The sequence below is a fragment of the Muscardinus avellanarius genome (assembly GCF_963383645.1).
Source record: "Muscardinus avellanarius genome assembly, chromosome: 3".
Classification (NCBI taxonomy): Eukaryota; Metazoa; Chordata; class Mammalia; order Rodentia; family Gliridae; genus Muscardinus; species Muscardinus avellanarius.
Window position 1 is genome coordinate 31,085,730 of NC_137788.1, and position 18,091 is coordinate 31,103,820.

Here is an 18,091-nt window from a genome sequence, read left to right on the forward strand (position 1 = left end):
GTGAGACCCTATTTCAAAATAAAGAATAAAAAATAGGGCTGGCGGTGTCGCTCAGAGGTAGAATGCCCCTGAGTTCCATCCCCAGTACTGAAAAAAAAAAAAAAAAAAGAAAAGAAAAGAAAAGAAACTAAGCTACAGCTGTACATGGTGGCACACACCTCTATTCCTGGTCCCTTAGGAGGCTAAGACAGGAGGATCATCACAGGTTCAAGGACAGTGTCAGAAGTATGGCAAGACTCTCAGAAACCTAGCAAGACCTCATTTCAAAAACAAAAAAATAAAATAGGGGCTGGGGTGTAGCTTGGAGGTAGAATACCCAATGTTCAATCTCCAGTCCAAAAAAGAAAAAAAAAAAAGCTACATAATACACTGGGATACTCAACACAATAATTATTTTCAAAAAAATATTCAGTTATCTCAACTGACTACTTCTGCTTCAACTTATCACCAAGACACAAGAATTTGAAAGTTACATCACCACTTGAACTTAATGAGCTGTCCTTTGTCAATGTTAAAAGAGAATTAGAATGTTACTAGAAAAAGGACTGATGGAGAAAATCTGGAGATTTTGTTCTGTAGCTCTGTAGAGCTGTTGACTGTCAGAGGACTTGGGAGAGGGGCTCAGAAGCAAAGGGCTGTTTTGTAGATAATTTTTTTTGGGGGGGTGGTAGTACTGGGGATAGAACCCAGGGGCTTTTCTACCTCCGGGCAACACTCCCAGACCTATTTTATGTTTTATTTGGAAGCAGGGTCTCACTAAGTTGCTGAGAACCTGTGTGATCCTCCTGTTTTAGCCTCCCAAGTACTGGGATTACAAGCGTGCACCACCACGCCCAGCTTAGTTTGATTTTTAACAGCAATGATCTGCAGATACTCTAGCCAGGGTAGAAAAAGAGGAAAAAGAAGTTGCAAAGAGCCAAGATGAACATAAGTTTCTAAGCTTTGAAGATGGAGCTTTTTCCTTTTTTTTTCTTCCCCCCTTCAATACTGGGTATTGAACCAGAGCTGTTTTACCACTGAGCTACACTCCTAGACCTTTTTCTTTTTCATTAATTAATTAATTATTTACTTGCAGCACTGGGGATGGAACCCAGGGGCATCCTACTTCCAAGCTATACCCCTAGACCTATTTTTCATTCTTTATTTTGAAACAAGGTCTCACTGAGTTGCAAAGGGCCTGGGGCTGTTCCCGAACCCTGATCCTCCTGTCTCAGCCTCCCGAAAATTGGGATTACAAATGTGCACAACCATGCCTGGCCTTTTTTTTTTTTTTTTTTTTTTTAGTTTTGAGACAGTTTGCCAAGTTGTCCAGGTTGGCTTCAAACTTATGACACTCCTGCCTCAGCCTCTATCAGCCATCACGCTTGGCTTCCTGTCAGTCTTTCTTCAAGAAAGAAAATACAAAAACAAAATTGAAAGGAAAATCAAAACAAAAAAAATCTTCCCAGACATTTCTCATGAAAAAAAAAAAATTTTTTTTGTACTGGAGATTTAACCCAGAGGTGTTCTAATTCTGAGCTACATCCCCAGTCCTATTTTATTTTGAAACAGGAGTAGCTTGCTAAAGATCTTGCTAAGTGAGACTAGAGTCAAACCTGCTATTAGGGTCCTCCTATCTCAGCCTCCCAAGTACTGAGACCACAGGCATGTACCACCACACCTGGCCGGCATAAAAAGATCTCTTAATCTAGGGAAGCTACTGTTCCACTAAAGCAAAAGTTTACTATCTAGTTGGGACCTCTTATTCCAAAATATAGGCTAAGTGGTCACCTATTACAGTGCTCCCCAGGAAGGTGTTTGAAGCAAACCAAGGCTACTACTAAAGAGCAGTAGTAGCAGCACACCCTAAACAAGGAGGCTCTGGAATAAGAGATCGGATTCCTGCCCAACCTCAGAAAACCTTCAGTCTAGATCCTGAGGAAACAACATCAAAACAAAAGCTACTTTCTGGACACGCACATATGTAATATGTGACCTATGGCACTTAACAAAAGGAAGAAAATAAGTTATAATGGCCAAGGTAGAACACATTGGTTGTGAAATGTTAATTGTCCTTCCCTGGTTGCAGTTTTCCTTCATCTTATCTGTCAGCCAAGTGTTCACTCTTTAATTTCTTTTGAATGAACCCTGGTCACCTGCCATTCCCGGCACTAGGTAACCTTTAGCCCTGAGTCCACCAAATATATGTAATACCATAATATAAAATCAAAGGAAAAGAAGACAATTTAAACAGCATCCTAAATTTCAACCCTGGAGGAAGAGTCCACAGCAGCACTGAGCTGTGTCACCTCCTTTCATCCAGCCCCAGTCGCTACCTGAGGGTGAAATGGTAGGGTGGTATTTCACCATGTGAAGTGCCAACTTCAAGTTCTAATATGCCCCAAGTTCTGACTATTCTGTGAAGAAAAAACCCTTCAATGCCACTTCAGAAAAGCACTACTGCTTAGAGGCGATCAGTGCTTCTTGGCGAGATGTGACGATCTGGATTCCAGGGTAGGTGGGGGTCTTATGGTCACTATTTCCTGCTCTCTCCCCACAGCTCCCTACAAACTACCTATTTTTACCTCAAAAACAGATACAAGGACTCCTTTAAGCAGCAAACATACCTATATATACAAGGCTCTCTCTGCTAGTAAAGTAATCCTTTGAAATGGGGCTATATTTACAAATTTTATTTTTTATCCCAAAAATACATATAAATGAAAACCTGCTTTTCAAATGCAGGGAGACCTTTGCCTATCACATGGTATTACATTTATATCACAAAACATTGTCATATGAAAATCAGTATGCAGCTCTTTAACACACAATTTTTATATATATACATATATATTACATGTAAGTAGTTAATACTTTTCTACTTACACATAGGACTCTGGTGGAAAATTAGGAAACTGGACAGTTCCCTGATTTCCAGCCTTGGAAGGCAAATATAACTTTTGAACAATTAAAAAATGAAATATGTAGAAACATAAGCTACACAACATTCTTTAGACATATATACATGGCCATATAAGTGACAGTGTGTTTCTCAAAGAAAATGAGTTAACACTTGAATCAAAATGAAAAACTGAAAGACAAGATGATCAAAATTGTTATATACATGTTCCATGGAGAAATTGGGAATTTTTTTCATAGGACATAGATCCATAACCCATTTCAGCCTCTCATGATATTAAATCAGCACCTGTTGATAGTAGCCATGATCTTTCTGTACAGTCACGTGCTTAAACAGGTGCCCTAAAGCATCTGTTTAAGTTAAATAGTCAATAATGAGGTCATGTGGCAAGCTCCCACTCTCCCCAAAAAAGCTAAATGCAAGATCCATTTATATTACTCAAGAGCTCAACCAGGCCAAAGTTTTGGTATATGTTGGAAGTTGTTTTGGTGACAACCAAAGCTTAGTAAGATTTTCTACTCAGGGATTTGACCCCAAAACAAAAATTCCTGGTCTGCAAAGCTTAACAACTAAATAAATAATAAAATAACTGTACAAAGTGAGTACACCATGACTCCCTTTTATCTAAGGGTTTAGCTTCCTAGGCAGCAGTTCTGAAAGCACCAACTAAAGCCACAACACTTCTACTAAAACATGACGTGTTGTAATTGGTGAGACTTTTCTCAAAACAAATGCCCACAGGCTGATGTGCCACAGGAAAAACAATCAACAAAACATAAGTCAGTGTTTTTAAACTGTAACGTAAGCTGGTCAGCAACAGAGGAAAGACTTAAGGCAGTAAGAGGCATTACAGAGAGCACCACGGTGCTCTTTGAGGCAATCTCAAAGCCTTCCAAGAAGGAAAAGGTGTCTCAATAGTTCAGCTTCTTTGTTTGCTAGCTGTCAGATACTGCTTCCTCCTCCTCCTCATCTTCATCTTCCTTCCTGTCTAGTTCAGAAGTATCTGAAGTCTCATGGAGCAAGACATATTCTCTACTACTGAACCCAAATTTAAGTACATCCTTTTCTTTCAGTTCGTAGTATCTCTGTGGCTCAATACGCTTGTTGTTCAAGAAGGTCCCATTGCCTGAGCCAAGGTCAATGATGTAGGGCTTCACCCTTCGGCCAACTGTGCCATCAGCACGGGTGTATTCCACAAGCCTAGCAGATAAAGAGAGAGTCCTGTGAGTAAATTCCAGCTTCAGATTATCACGCCTTCTCTAATTTTTTGTGTGTGTGTGGGTCTGGGGATGGAACCCAGGGGCATCTGACCTCCAAGCTACACCCTCTGCCCTATTTTTTTATTCTTTATTTTGAAACAGGGTCTCACTAACTTACGGAGGGCCTCATTAAGTAGCTGAGGCTGTCTGTGAACTGTGATCCTCCAGTCTCAACCTCCCAAATGCTGGGATTACAAGTGTGTGCCACCACGCCCGGCTTCTAAAGCTCTTTGTGACACAGCCTGAATGATGTAAATAACCTGACCTGACCATGATTCAAGTTAAAACTTTGAGAAACCAAGGGGAAATCACTGTCCTGGACAAGGAAACTGGGAGCAGTTTAATTGAACTTAGTAAAAAAAAAAAAAAAAAAAAAGTGAACACTGCTGGAGAGTGGGCAGAATCCCCAGTACATCAAGAGCTTGAAATGCAGACTCCAAGCCAGGCATGATAGCACAGGCTTGTAATCCCAGTACTTGGGAGGATTGCAGGTTCAAAGCCAGCCGTAGCAATTTAGTGAGGCTAACTTAGTGAGACTCTATTTCCAAACAAAAAAATTAAAAAGGGCTAGGGGTATAGTTTGGAGGCAGAATGCCCTGAAGTTCAATCCCTAGTACCACAAAAAGGAAAAAAAAAAAAAAAAGAAATTGCAGAATCCAAAGCTGCTTGCCATAGTTAAGAAAATACTGAGCCAGGCATGGTGGCACACACTTGTAATCCCAGTACTTGGGAGCCTGAGACAGGAGGATCTGGTTTTGTGGCCAGCTACTTAGTGAGGTCCTCTGCAACTTAGTGAGACCCTGTTTCAAAATAAAAAACAGAGCCAGGCATGGTGATGCATACTTGTAATCCCAGCATTTGGGAAGCTGAGACAGGAGTATCGCGGTTCATAGACAGCCTCAGCAACTTAGGGCCTCTTCAACTTAGTTAGACTCTGTTTCAAAACAAAGAATTAAAAAAAAGAAAGAAAAAACAAATAAAAAGAAAAATAGGGCTGGAGGTGTAAGCTAGTAGGCAGAATGCCCCTGGGTTCCATCCCTACTACCACAAAATAAAAATAAATAAATAAATAAACTTTGGGGCTGGAGACATAGCTCAGTGGTAGAGCACTTAGTTCCCAGCTCAGAGGAGGGGATATATGCACACAAAACTAATATTAAACACAAGGAGTACTGGATTTTTCTGCACATACAGGAAAATATGTATATAAATCTTAGTAATCTTAACTACTTCTAGCCTAAAAGCTGGGATATGCAGCTTTTGCTGAATTTCAAGTTCTTCCTCCAAATGTATACCTACCGATACTGAAACACTGCGTGCTGCTTTGAACAGGAAGGATGGTCAATTGGAATGTCTGCGATGCGGCGATGTCGACCCAAAAGGTAAGCACTTTGCCGATGGATGTACATGACTGGGAGTATTTCATCATTTTTAAAGGGGTAGAGACGCCACCGTTTTTTTGGGATTCGTGCTTCTGGGGGCTCACTGTATTTAATGACTACACCCCGGAAGGTGTTGGTGTCCTCAAGAAGTGCTCCAGAGAGCTCAAAGCTTGGTTTCTCTTTAACAGGCACCTCTTTGTCTTTATTATTGCCACCAGGTCGAGGAACCAAATCCTGAGCCTCATTACCACTGCCTTCATTCCTCTGGCGATGCTCGCGGCGTCTGGCATTATGAAACTCTCGCTCTTCCTCCTGAGCCTGCAGGGTCTGGCTGTCTCGATCCCGTCCCTGAGCCTGCCCACTCCCAGGCCTCTCATCAGAGCTTCTCCTTTGGCGGGAATGGCCCCGGTGTCTGTCTCGGTCACTGTTCCTAGCTCTTCTGTGTTCCTGTCCTGATGGCTCACGGTGCTGCCTATCCTCCCGTCCTCTCCTGGGATGATCCTCCCGTTCCTGAAATTCAAACAGATTCAGTAAATGAAAGGCAGTTTACAATCTACAAATAAGCTGCATTTAAAAAGTTATATGTCATTGGGATTTTGGCATTCAGAACAAAATTTCCCATAGACACGAGGTTATCTGTGGTAGTTCTTCCCTCACAAGGCCACTGAGACTACATAGCCCTTGCTGCTTCTCAACTATCGCCCTGATGGCACAAGCCATGTCCAGAACCCTAAAAACAAGAGATTAACTGGTAGGGAGAAGGAAAAACAAAACCCTCCCTTTCAGAATATACATTAACTATAGTCAAACTTATAGGGAAGCACATACAGAAAATAGAACAAAGAGAGTTAAGTAGTTATGTATAAGATACGAAAAAGAATAAAACTAGCTTTAGCTTTTTCTTATGCCAAAAATAAAACCATAATAGTAATTTTTCAAAGATACTTCACCAAAAATAATTCACTTATGAATAAGCTTAACACTTAGGAATAAACTTAATAAACATGAAAGACATAAGAAACCTATTTTATTTGGAAACAGGGTCTGAGTTGCTGAAGCCCTAAGTTCCTGAGGCTAGCTTTGAACCTGCCATCCTCCTGTCTTAGCCTCCCAAGTACTGGGATTACAGGTGCGCTTCATCATGCCCAGCCACGCACCATGCTCTCTTAAAAAAGAAAATATTGAAGCCAGGCGTGGTGGGGCATGCTTGTAATCCCAGCATTTGGGAGGCTGAGAAAGGAGGTTCAAAGTTCTAGGACAGCCTCAGCTACTACTTAGTGAGGCCCTTTGCTACTCAATGGGACTCTTTCAAAATAAAGAATAAAACATAGGGCTGGGGGTGTAGCTCAGAGTAAAATGCACCTGAGTTCCAACCCCAGTACCGCACAAAAAAAAAAAAAAAAAAAAGAAAGAAAGAAAAGATATATAGGGCAGGAGGTGTAGACAGGAAGTTGAATGTCCTTGGGTTCAGTCCTCAGCACCACACATACACAAAAAGTCTAATAAAATACCTGAAGATGTTTACTCTCGCTAATAACTAAATCATCAGTTCTAAGGGGAACATATTTTCTTTCTCTCTCTCTCTCTTTTTTTTTTCCCCCTGTGGTACTGCAGTTTGAATGGAGGAGCATTCTACCTCTGAGCTACATCCCCAGCCCTATTTTATGCTTTATTTTGAAACAAGTTCTCACTAAGTTGTGGATGGCCTAAGTTGCTGCAGCTAGCTGTGAACCTGCTATCCTCCTAGATCAGCCTCTCAAGTACTGGGATTGCAGGTGTGCCACCACACATAGTTTGGAACAAATTTTCTTAGATTAACAAAATTAAAAAGATCATAAAATGGGGCTGGGGATAAGCCCACTGAAAGAGAGTTTGCCTGGTATATACAGACCCTGGGCTTAATCTTCCATATTACAAAATAAACGAATCATAAAAAATAGCAACTAGTGTTGAAAAAGAATGGATAAGAAAGTGGGATATCATCAGCCACTGCTAAAGCAAATATAAACTGATGCAGCCTACTTAAAAAAACTTGGCAGTTTTTTTTTCTTTTTCTTTTTTTTTTTTTTTTTGCTGGTCTGGGGATTCAACCTCCGAGCTACACCCCCTGCCCAATTTTTTTATTCTTTATTTTGAAACAGTGTCTCACTGAGTTGCAGAGGTCCTCACTTAGTAACTGAGGCTGTCACCGAACCGCAATCCTCTGGTCTCAGCCTCCCAAATGCTGGGATTACAAGCGTGCGCCACCACAGCTGGCTCAAAACTTGGCAGTTTTAAGCCAAAATTTCATCAACCAGTAATCCCACCTCAAGAATCTACCTTACAGAAATACTAGCAGAAATGCACAGATACATCTGCGAGGGTGCTTATTGCTATTTTATTTTTAGTGACAAAAATTAAAGCAATCTACAAAAACAGAGTGATTAAATAAACTACTGTATATTCATACAAAAGAATATTTCAAGCCAACCATAGTGCTGCACACCTGTAATCCCAGTGTGTGGGAGGCTGAGATAGGAATATCACAGGTTTGAAGCCAGTCTTAGCAATTCTAGTAAGACTGCTTCAAAACAAAAAAACAAAACAGGGATGGGGCTATAATTAAGAGGGAGAACTCCCCTAGGTTCAATCCTTAGTACCACACACCAAAAAAAAAAAAAAAAAAAAGCAACAACAACAACAATAAAAAAAAAAACCTTTAGAGTCATTAACAGAATGAGATAATGTTATAGAAGTATATCCAAAATATATTGTTAGCTGGGCAGTGGTGGCACATGCTTGTAATCCCCGCGCTTGGGAGGCTGAGACAGGAGGATCGCACAGGTTCGAACCCAGCCTCAGCTACTTAGTGAGGCTCTCAGCAACTTACTGAGACCCTGTTTCCAAATAAACAGGTCTGGGAGTGTAGCCAAGAAATAGAAAGCCCCTGGGTTCCACTTCCAGTACCACCAAAAAAAAAAAAAAAATTAGGGCTGGGGATGTCACTCAGAGGTAGAATGCCCCTGGGTTCCATCCCTAGTACCGCAAAATAAAATAAAATAAAATATATTGTTAAGACAAGCGTGGTGATGCATGCTTATAATCCCAGCATTCAGGAGGCAGAGACTGGAGGATCATGGTTTGCAGACAGCCTCAGCTACTTAGGGAGACCCTTTCCAACTCAGTGAAACCCTATTTCAAAAATAAAAAAGACTAGTCAGGCATGATGGCGCATGCTTGTAAACCCAGCATTAGGGAGGCTGAAACCGGAGGATCGCAGTTCATGGACAGCCTCAGCTACTTAGTGAGTCACTCTGCAACTTAGTGAGACCCTGTTTAAAAAAAAAAAAAAAAAAAGGGCAAGGGGTGTAGCTCGGAGGTCAAATTCCTCTGGGTTCCATCCCCATACCCGCAAATAAAATAAAATATATATATATATATATATGCCAGGCTATAATCCTAATACCTGGGAAGCTGAGACAAGAAGATAGAAGGTTCAAGACCAACTTCAACAACTTAGTGAAACCTCATTTGCGCTCTCTTTCTCTTTGTTTTTTTTTTTTCTTTCTTTTTTTTTTTTTGGCAATACTGGGGATCAAACCTGGGGCATTCTACCTCCAAGCTACACCCACAGCCCTATTTTTAATTTTTTTGGGGGTACTGGGGATGGAACCCAGGGGCATTCTATCTCCAAGGTATACCCCAGCCCTATTTTTTATTCTTTATTTGGAAATGGGGTCTCACTGAGTTGCAGAGAGCCTCACTAAGTAGCTGAGGCTGTCAGTGAACCACAATCCTCTTGTCTTACCCTTCCAAATGCTGGAATTACAAGCGTGTGCCACCACACCTGGCTTATTTTTTTTAGTTTAAAACAGTTTCAGTCCGCCGGGAGTGGTGGTGCACACTTGTAATCCCCACACTTGGGAGGCAGAGACAGGAGGATCACGGAGGTTTGAAGCCAGCCGCGCTGGCTTAAGAGACCCTGCTTCCAAATAAAAAAAAACATAAAATAGGTCTGGGAGTATAGCCCGGAGGTAGAAGGGCTTCCAGGAACCCCAGTACCACCAAAAAAAAAAAAAAAAAAAGTCTCAGTTGGGTATGGTGGCTCACACTTGTAAACCCAGTAATGGGTGGCTGAGACAGGGATGGGGTGTGGCTGGAGGTAGAATGCCCCTGGGATAAATCCCCAGCACAATAAATAAATAAATAAATAAATAAATAAATAAATAAATAAAACAAGGTCTCACTAAGTTGTGGAGGGCCTAAGTAGCTGAGGCTAGTCATGAACCTGTGATCCTCCTGTCTCAGCCTCCCATATTCCAAGTTTGGGCCACCACACTCAGCTTGATCTTGTTTTACTTTTTGGTACTGGAGACTGAACCCAGGGGCATTTTACCCCTGAGCTACGCAACCAGCTCTTTTAATTTTTTATTTTAAAACTGGGTCTCACTAAATTGCTGAGGCTCCTGTCTCAGCCAACTGAGTCCTGGGATTACTAAAGAGGACCTTTTTGAAAACCAGTTACAGGAAAAAAGTCTATCATCAAGAGACAAAAGAGTAGGGTAGGAGTGGCAACACTCATTCTAAAGTCGTTTTCCCAGATGTGAAGCTTCTCTATAGAGTCGAGAGAGCCCTGGAGTTCAGAGGGATGGGCACACGGTGAGCCAGGCTCCTCCCTGGAAGTGCGTGGAGATCTTGAGCAATGGGACAAAGCCCTTCCAACCCCAACCTTCTTTCTGCCTTTCACGGGGTCAGAGCACAACTCAGTTCCTCCAGATTTCCTAGCCTCCAAAGACAAGCATCCAAAGGAAGACTCACATACCAATCTATCACACACCCAAACACTATTCAAGGCTAGTATCTGCACTGCGTTCAACAAGACTAACTTTTTATGCCCCTTTTCCCTGATTAATGAGTCAGTCACTAAGCAACCAGACCCCTTATTGTCACCCCACCAGGCTCTCTGTACATCGCATTCTATCCCAATACCTATCCTCCTTCAACTCCTGAAACCACTGCTCCATGAAAACGAAAGCTTATGAAGACCTATTCTCAACATTTTCTGATAGTTCAACCTTTTGTTCCAATAGAACCTTCCCACAAGAGCCGGGCGTGGTGGCGCACGCTTGTAATCCCAGTACTTGGGAGGCTGAGACAGGAGGATCGCGCAGGTTCAAAGCCAGCCTCAGCTAGTTAGTGAGGCTCTCAGCAACTTAGAGAGAACCTTTTTCCAAATAAAAATATAAAATAGGTCTGGGAGTGTAACCCGGAGGTAGAAAGTCGCTAGGTTCCATCTCCAGTACAAAACAAAAACAAAAACAAAAACCTTCCCTCAAATCAAGCATGGTGGTGCATGCCTATAATCCCAGTACTTGGGAGGCTGAGATAGGAGGATCACAGGTTTGAGGACAGCCTCAGCAATTTAGCAAGACCCTGTTTAAAAAAAAAAAAAAAGGCTGGAGATGTGCCTCAGAGGTAGAATGTTCCTGTGTTCAATTTCTAATAAAAAGACACTCACTCACTCACTCACTCACTCACTCACTCACTCACTCACAAATAGCAGCCAGTGCACGGTAGATTAGCGAGAAGACAGACATCTGCAAACCAAGGAGAAAAGTCTTAGGAGAAACCAAACCTGCTGACATTTTTTCTGGGGTATGAGAAAATAAATTTCTATTGTTTAAGCTATCCAGTCTACAATATTATTATGTACAGGCAAATAATAAAGCCACTTTGAAAAGAGTCTGGTGATTCTTTTTTTTTTTTGTGGTACTAGGGATGGAACCCAGGGGCATTCTACCTCCGAGCGATACCCCACCCTATTTTTTTATTCTTTATTTTGAAACAGGGTCTCACTGAGTTACAAAGGGCCTAAATAGCTGAGGCTGTTCCTGCACCCAGATCCTCCTGTTTCAGCCTCCCAAATGTTGGGATTACAAGTGTGCGCCACCATGCTCGGCTTTGGTGATTCTTAAAAAATTAAACATGTAACTATCATTTGATTCAGCAATTGTATTGCACACTTAATCCAGAGAAATGAAATGTCATACAAAACTCTGTACACAAATGTTTATGTATAGCAACTGTATGTGTAACAGTCCAAAATGGAAAAAAAAAAACTAGATATTCCAGGTAATAAAAAAATGGCTTGGTCCATACCACTGAATAACAACAAGCAATAAAAAGAAATGAATAAACTACTGACTGATATAACAACCTGAATGAAACTCCAAAGAATTTTTTTTTTTGCAGTACAAAAAAAAATTGTGGGAGGGGAGTTCTGGGGTTGAACCCAGGGGCATTCTACCTGCAAGCTAGACCCCTAGCCCTTTTTATTTTGAAATACATGGTCTAAGCTGTGGAGGACCTCACTAAGTTGCTGAGGCTGGAATGGCCAGATCTCGATGTCCAACATTGGTTATGGGAGCAACAAGAAAAAAACACACATATACATACGAAGGAGGAAGGAAGGAAGGAAGGGAGGGAGGAAGGAAGGAAGGAAGGAAGGAAGGAACTACCCAGTGGCTTCCAGAAGCTCCTTGTCCCAATGTCCAGGAGCTGCAAGTGCTCCTGATGTGCAACACATCTTACTGTGCTGAGATTGCCCATGTCTCCCCCAAGAACCGCAAAGCCACCGGGAAAGAGCAGCCCAGCAGGCTATTAGAGTCACCTACCCCAACGCCAGGCTGCGCAGCGAGGAAAACGAGTAGATGACTCACAAGAATGTTCTGTGTGTGTGCTTAAATAAAACCACAAAAAAAACTGACACAATTATAGGAATAAAAAACAGATCAGAAGCTTCCACAGTTAAATCAGGATGAACATGAGAAAGAAGTAGACGTGGACACAAAAGGACAACATGAGAGATCCTTGTAGTGATGAAAATGTTCTGTACCTTGACTGTATCAACAATAGTTTGGTACTGGGGATGGAACTCAGGGGCCTTCTACCCCCAAGATAGACCCCCAGCCCTATTTTATTTTTTATTTTGAAATAGGGTCTCATTAGTTTAATGAGAGTCTCACTACTTGCTAAGGCTGTCCTCAAACCTGCGATTCCCGTCTCAGTCATCCAAGTACTGAGATTACAAGCATGTGCCACCAGGTCCAGCTATGTAATCAACAATATTCTGGTAGTGATACTATACTATAGTTCTATAAGATGTTATCATTGGGAGAAACAGTACGTTATTTCTTACAAATGCAAATCAATAGTGACCTCAAAATAAAACCTAATTTATAAAAACAAGTATGAAAAACAACCCAATTTTTAGAAAAGCCCATTGCAGATAATACAGGAACACATGTGCTTATGCGCGCGCATGCGCAAACACACACGTTAGCTATGGTGGGAAGAGGCTCTAGATTTGGACCCAGTATCAAAACACCCCAATCCACTTACCTGCTTCACTTTGACCGTTGAGTGGTGAGGACTTCGGCTTCTCTTACTTCGAGGAGACTTGCTTCTTCTCCCTGAGGACTTGTTTTTCTTTTTGGCTGGGGACCTTTTCAGAGCATGGTACACATAGGATTTTATCTCAATTTCCCTTCCCCCACATAAAAGTATCAGGCTTACCTACTAAACACAAACACCATATTTGTGAATATCTCTGCTGACCACTAAGGGAACCAGAGGCTTTGATTTCCTAATCCTGACATCTCCCTTTAGTTTCAGACCCACATGTGTAACTGCCAACTATGCCTTCTCACTTAAGATAACAAAACTCATGATTCCCAACCACTCAAAAACCTTTCTTCTCCCAGTCTTTGCCATGTCGCTAATTGGCACCACCATCCAGAAGTTACTCTTGCTTCTTTATCTCACAACACCCCACCTTTCCCCAAGAATCACGTTTGACTGATCAGCAAGTCCTATCCATGGCTCTACCTCCTCTCCACCCTCCTTTGATCACTAGACTCCAAACACACCGGCCTCTTTTCAACTTCTAAAATAATCACAATTCTACTTCAGGTTCTTTGCACATAGTTTTCTTTGCCCGGATCTTCAAGAGACTGGATCAATCTTGTCATTAGGGTCTTAACTTAAACAGCACCTCTTTAGTAAGGTCCTCTCCCACTTCCCTCCAACCTTTCACTATCACATTACTGTTGTTTTTTTAACCTATATCTCTAATACTTGTTGGTAATTAAAAATATTTTGCTCGCTTGTTATAGTCTGTCCTGGAGCCAGAACACGCCCAATTTCGCAAGATTATCGACCTTTTATTTTGTTCACCCCTGTGGTCCCAGTACCTACGATGGTCTTGAGCAAATAATTCCCACTCCGTAAAACTATGATGAATGAATGCATGAATAAATGCGTGTAGCAAGAATTAACTTTTTACCAGAGTTTCGCCTAGGACTTCTTGTGAAAATCTTTGGAAGTAATTGGAAAGACACCGCCCGCACTCCCTTCATAGACGGAGAGAATCTCGTTTCAACTTGGACGAGCAGTGCTACCTGCTGTGCGAATGCTGGGGCCAGAAGAATGAAGGAGCGGGACTCTGCCCATCGGGCACTGGGCGCTTTACACCCGGCTAAGATGCCAGTGACAGCTACCGGAGTAAACAGTCTTTACCACAAGCATCACCGGGTCACTCCCACCAGCTCAAGATGAAGCCCCAGCTGCTGCGCTCGGCCTTCAAGGCCTGTTTCTGGCGTCGGCCCTGTCTTCCTTTCTCAGTGAGCTCGACTCAAGGTCCATCCCGGGCCGCTTCGCACTTACCGGCTAACTCCTCGGGCTCGGCTCCCGCGGTGGCCAGGGCGCTCGCCGGCAGGTGGGGACGGGCTACCACCGGAGAGGTCCGAACGGCGGTGGGCAGGGGGCGCGGCTTCCGGGCTCAGGCGCTCCTGCTTCACGACCACCGTGGTCGCCGCCACCACGTCCCCGTCCCGGTGCCTTCGCCGGCTCCCCCGCTCCCGCTCGCTCTTCACCTCCTTCATCCTGCGAGCCGGGCTGAGCGAAAGAAAAGAGGTCCGTTGAGCTTTTCTGGCTGAAGGAAATGACGAGCTGTGCCCCTGGACTTCCGCTTCCGGGTGCGCGCTCTCCCAGAAGCCCCCGCGGCGGAGGCGCTCAGCTCGCGAGACGCTCAGGGGGCGGGGCCGCAGGTGGCTGCGCCGCGGGGCGGGGCTTTGAGGTTTCAAAGGTAAACTTCTTGCCCGGAATCCCAGTATTTGGGAGGCTAAGACAGGAGGGTCGCAAGTTCGAGGACAGCCTTAGCAAGTAGCAATGCCCTCAGCCATCTAGCGAGCCCCTGTTTAGAAAAATAGCCGGGCGTGGTGGCGCACGCTTGTCATCCCAGTATTTTGGGAAGCTGAGGCAGGAGGATCGCAGTTCCCACACAGTCTCAGCTACTTAGTGAGGCCCTTTGCAACTCAGTGAGACCCTGATTCAAAATAAAGAATAAAAAGTAGGGCTTGGGGGGTGTAATTCGGAGGTAGAATGACCCTGGGTTCCCTCCCCAGTACTGAAAAAAAAGTTAAAAGGGCTGGGGTGTGGCTTGGAGGTAGAATGTAGAATGCTTGGGTTCAATCCCCAGTAACACAAATGGTAAAAAAGCTCACTTCCCAAGGCTGTTTTTTCTGCGTTATTAACAATTACAAAGCACAGAGAAAACCTAAATGCAGGGCAACTGGGAATTTTTTATTTTTATTTTCGCGGGTCTGGAACCCAGGGGAGGGCCTCACTCAGTAGCTGAGGCTGTTGGTGAAACGCTATCCTCTGGTCTCAGCTTCCCAAATGCTGGAATTACAAGCCTGCACCAGTGTGTTTGGAGTCTAGTGATCAAAGGAGGGTGGAGAGGAGGTAGAGCCATAGATAGGATCAGTCAAACGTGATTATTGGGGAAAGGCGGGTGTTGTGGTGAGATAAAGAAGCAAGAGTAACTTCTGGATGGTGGTACCAGTTAGCAAGATGGCAAAGACTGGGAGAAGGACCTTACTAAAGAGGTGCTGAAAAAAAAAAAAATTATGGTACTGGGGATGGAACCCAGGGGCCTTCTACCCCCATGCTGCACTCCCAGACCTATTTTATTTTTTATTTGGAAACAGGGTGTTGCTAAATTGCTAAGAGCCTCACTAAACTGCTGAGGCTATCTTTGAATCTGGAATCCTGTCTCAGCCTCCCAAGTACTGGGATTACAGGCATGCACCCCCACACTAGGCTATTTATCCAATTAATGAGAAAATGTAATGTGGCCAGTAGTAATGCTATTTATAAACTATATGGTAAATGGGGAAAATTAATATTTTTCTAGACCCAGGGGTGGTGCTCTATCACTAAGCTACATCACCAGCCCTTTTTATTTATTTATTTCTTCTTTTTCTTCTTTATTATTATTATTATTATTATTATTATTATTATTATTTTGGTGGTACTGGGGGGTGGAACCCAGGGGCTTTTCTACCTCCAGGCTATACTCCCAGACCTATTTTATACTTTATTTGGAAACGGGGTCTCACTAAGTTGCTGAGAGCCTCACTAAGTAGCTGAGGCTGGCTTTGAACCTGCGCGATCCTCCTGTCTCAGCCTCCCAAGCGCGGGGATTATAAGAGTGGGCCACCACACGGCTTTATTTTGTATTTTAAGACAGGGTCTTGGTAAATTGCCCAGGCAAGCCTAGTACTTGTAATCCTCCTCTCTTTCAGTCTCCTGAGTAGCTGGGATTACAGGCATGTGCCACCACAATTGGCAAAGTCTATTTGTTGTTGGTGGTGTTTTGCAGTATACGGGATCAAACTCTGAGCCTCAACCGTATGTGGCAAGCGTTCTACCGTTGACCGCATGCCCTTGGCCTTAAAATCTGACTTGTCAAATGAAAAAGCAAGATATAAAAGTGCACTCAAATTTTGATTACATTCATGTTTGGAAATATGAGGAAGACATGGAAATACAATGATGGGTGGTGGGTGCCCATGGGTAAATCACTAGTATTTTTCCCTTTCTGTTTCCTGAATTTTATCCTATCCTGTCATTTCTCCATTTAATTTTTTTCTCTAGTACTAGGGATTAAATCCAGGAGTGCTCTGCCGTTGAGCTGCATCCCTAGCCAGCCCTTTTAATTTTAAGACAAGATCTCTGGGTGATGTATACATGTATGTCCACACAAGTTTTTTACCCCAATATGATGTATGAATATAATGCACCAATAAAAAAATTTTTTAAAGAAAAAAATAAATTCTTGATTAATGTACTTCTTATCAAAATACGAGGAAAACTGCATATATAATATATATTTTATATATACACATAAAAATTTCTGTGGCATAGGAAAGGAAATAAAAGAGCTAAAATAATTTTGAAAAGAATGAAGTGTGAAGATTCATTCTATTCTCTTTCAAGACTTATTTATATACTTAAAGCAACCAAGACCATATAGTACTGATGGAGGGACAAACACAGAAATCAGTGGAACAAAAGAGAAAACCCTAAGGTAACTTGCTACAAATATGCCAAATTGATTTTTTTGTTTGTTTGTTTGTGTGTGTATGGTATTAGAAATTGAACCCAGAGGGGAAAAAAATTAAGACAAGATCTCACCCAGTTGCCAATGCTGGCCTGGAAATTGTGATCCTTCTGTCTCAAGCTCCTGGAGTCGCTAGGATTACAGTGTGCACCACCGTGGCAGCTCTCCATTTATTTGTCTACTATTTATTTATTTAGTGTGTGTATGTATGTGTTTTACTGAGGATGGAGTGTGTATGTGGTACTGGGGATGGAACCCAAGGGCATTCTACTTCTGAGCTATACCCCCAGCCCCTATATTTTTTTTTCTTTTCTTTTCTTTTCTTTTCTTTTTTTTTTTTTTTTTTTTGCTGGTCTGGGGATGGGACCCAGGGGCATTCAACCTCCGAGCTACATCCCCTGCCCTATTTTTTATTCTTTATTTTGAAACAGGGTCTCATTAAGTTGCAGAGGGCCTCACTAAGTAAGTAGTAGCTGAGGCTGTCTGCGAACCGCCACCCTCCGGTCTCAGCTTCCCAAATGCTGGGATTACAAGCGTGTGCCACCACGCCCGGCTCCCAGCCCTATTTTATTCTTTACTTTGAAACAGGGTCCCACCAAGTTGCAGAGAGTATCACCTAAGTAGCTGAGGCTGGACATGATTCTCCTGTCTCAGCCTCCCACGCTTAGCTTCCATTTAATTTTTACTTTTAAAAACCTGGTAATAAACCAGGTGTGGTGGAGCACGCTTGTAATTCCAGTACTTGGGAAGCTGAGATAGGTTCACGGGCTTACAGCTAGCCTCAGCAATTTAGGGAGGCCTCCGCAATTCAGTGCGACCTTGTTTCAAAATAAAGAACAAGCCAGGCGTGATGGCTCACGCTTGTAATCCCAGCATTCGGGAGGCTGAGACTGGAGGATCATGGTTTGGGACAGCCTCAGCTACTTAGTAAGGCCCTTTGCAAATCAGTGAGACCTGTTTCAACATAAAGAATAAAAAATAGGGCAGGAGGTGTAGCTCAGAGGTCAAATGCCCCTGAGTTCCATCTCCAGCACTGCAAAAAAAAAAAAAAAAAAAAAAAAAAACTCCCTCTCAAAAACAAGAAATTGGCTGGGCATGGCGGTTCACA

At 42.8% G+C, this 18,091-nt stretch overlaps 1 protein-coding gene across 1 annotated transcript; it reads right to left on the reverse strand.

Moving 5' to 3' along the window:
• Positions 1-3,834: 3,834 nt before the first annotated feature.
• Positions 3,835-14,461, reverse strand: SNIP1 (Smad nuclear interacting protein 1; the record flags this gene model as incomplete). The annotated part of the gene is made up of 4 exons (XM_080693139.1): positions 3,835-4,099; positions 5,458-6,050; positions 12,921-13,023; positions 14,244-14,461. The coding sequence occupies 4 exons, from the start codon at positions 14,459-14,461 to the stop codon at positions 3,835-3,837; spliced, it is 1,179 nt and encodes a 392-aa protein (XP_080549265.1).
• Between the last annotated feature and the right edge of the window lie 3,630 nt (positions 14,462-18,091).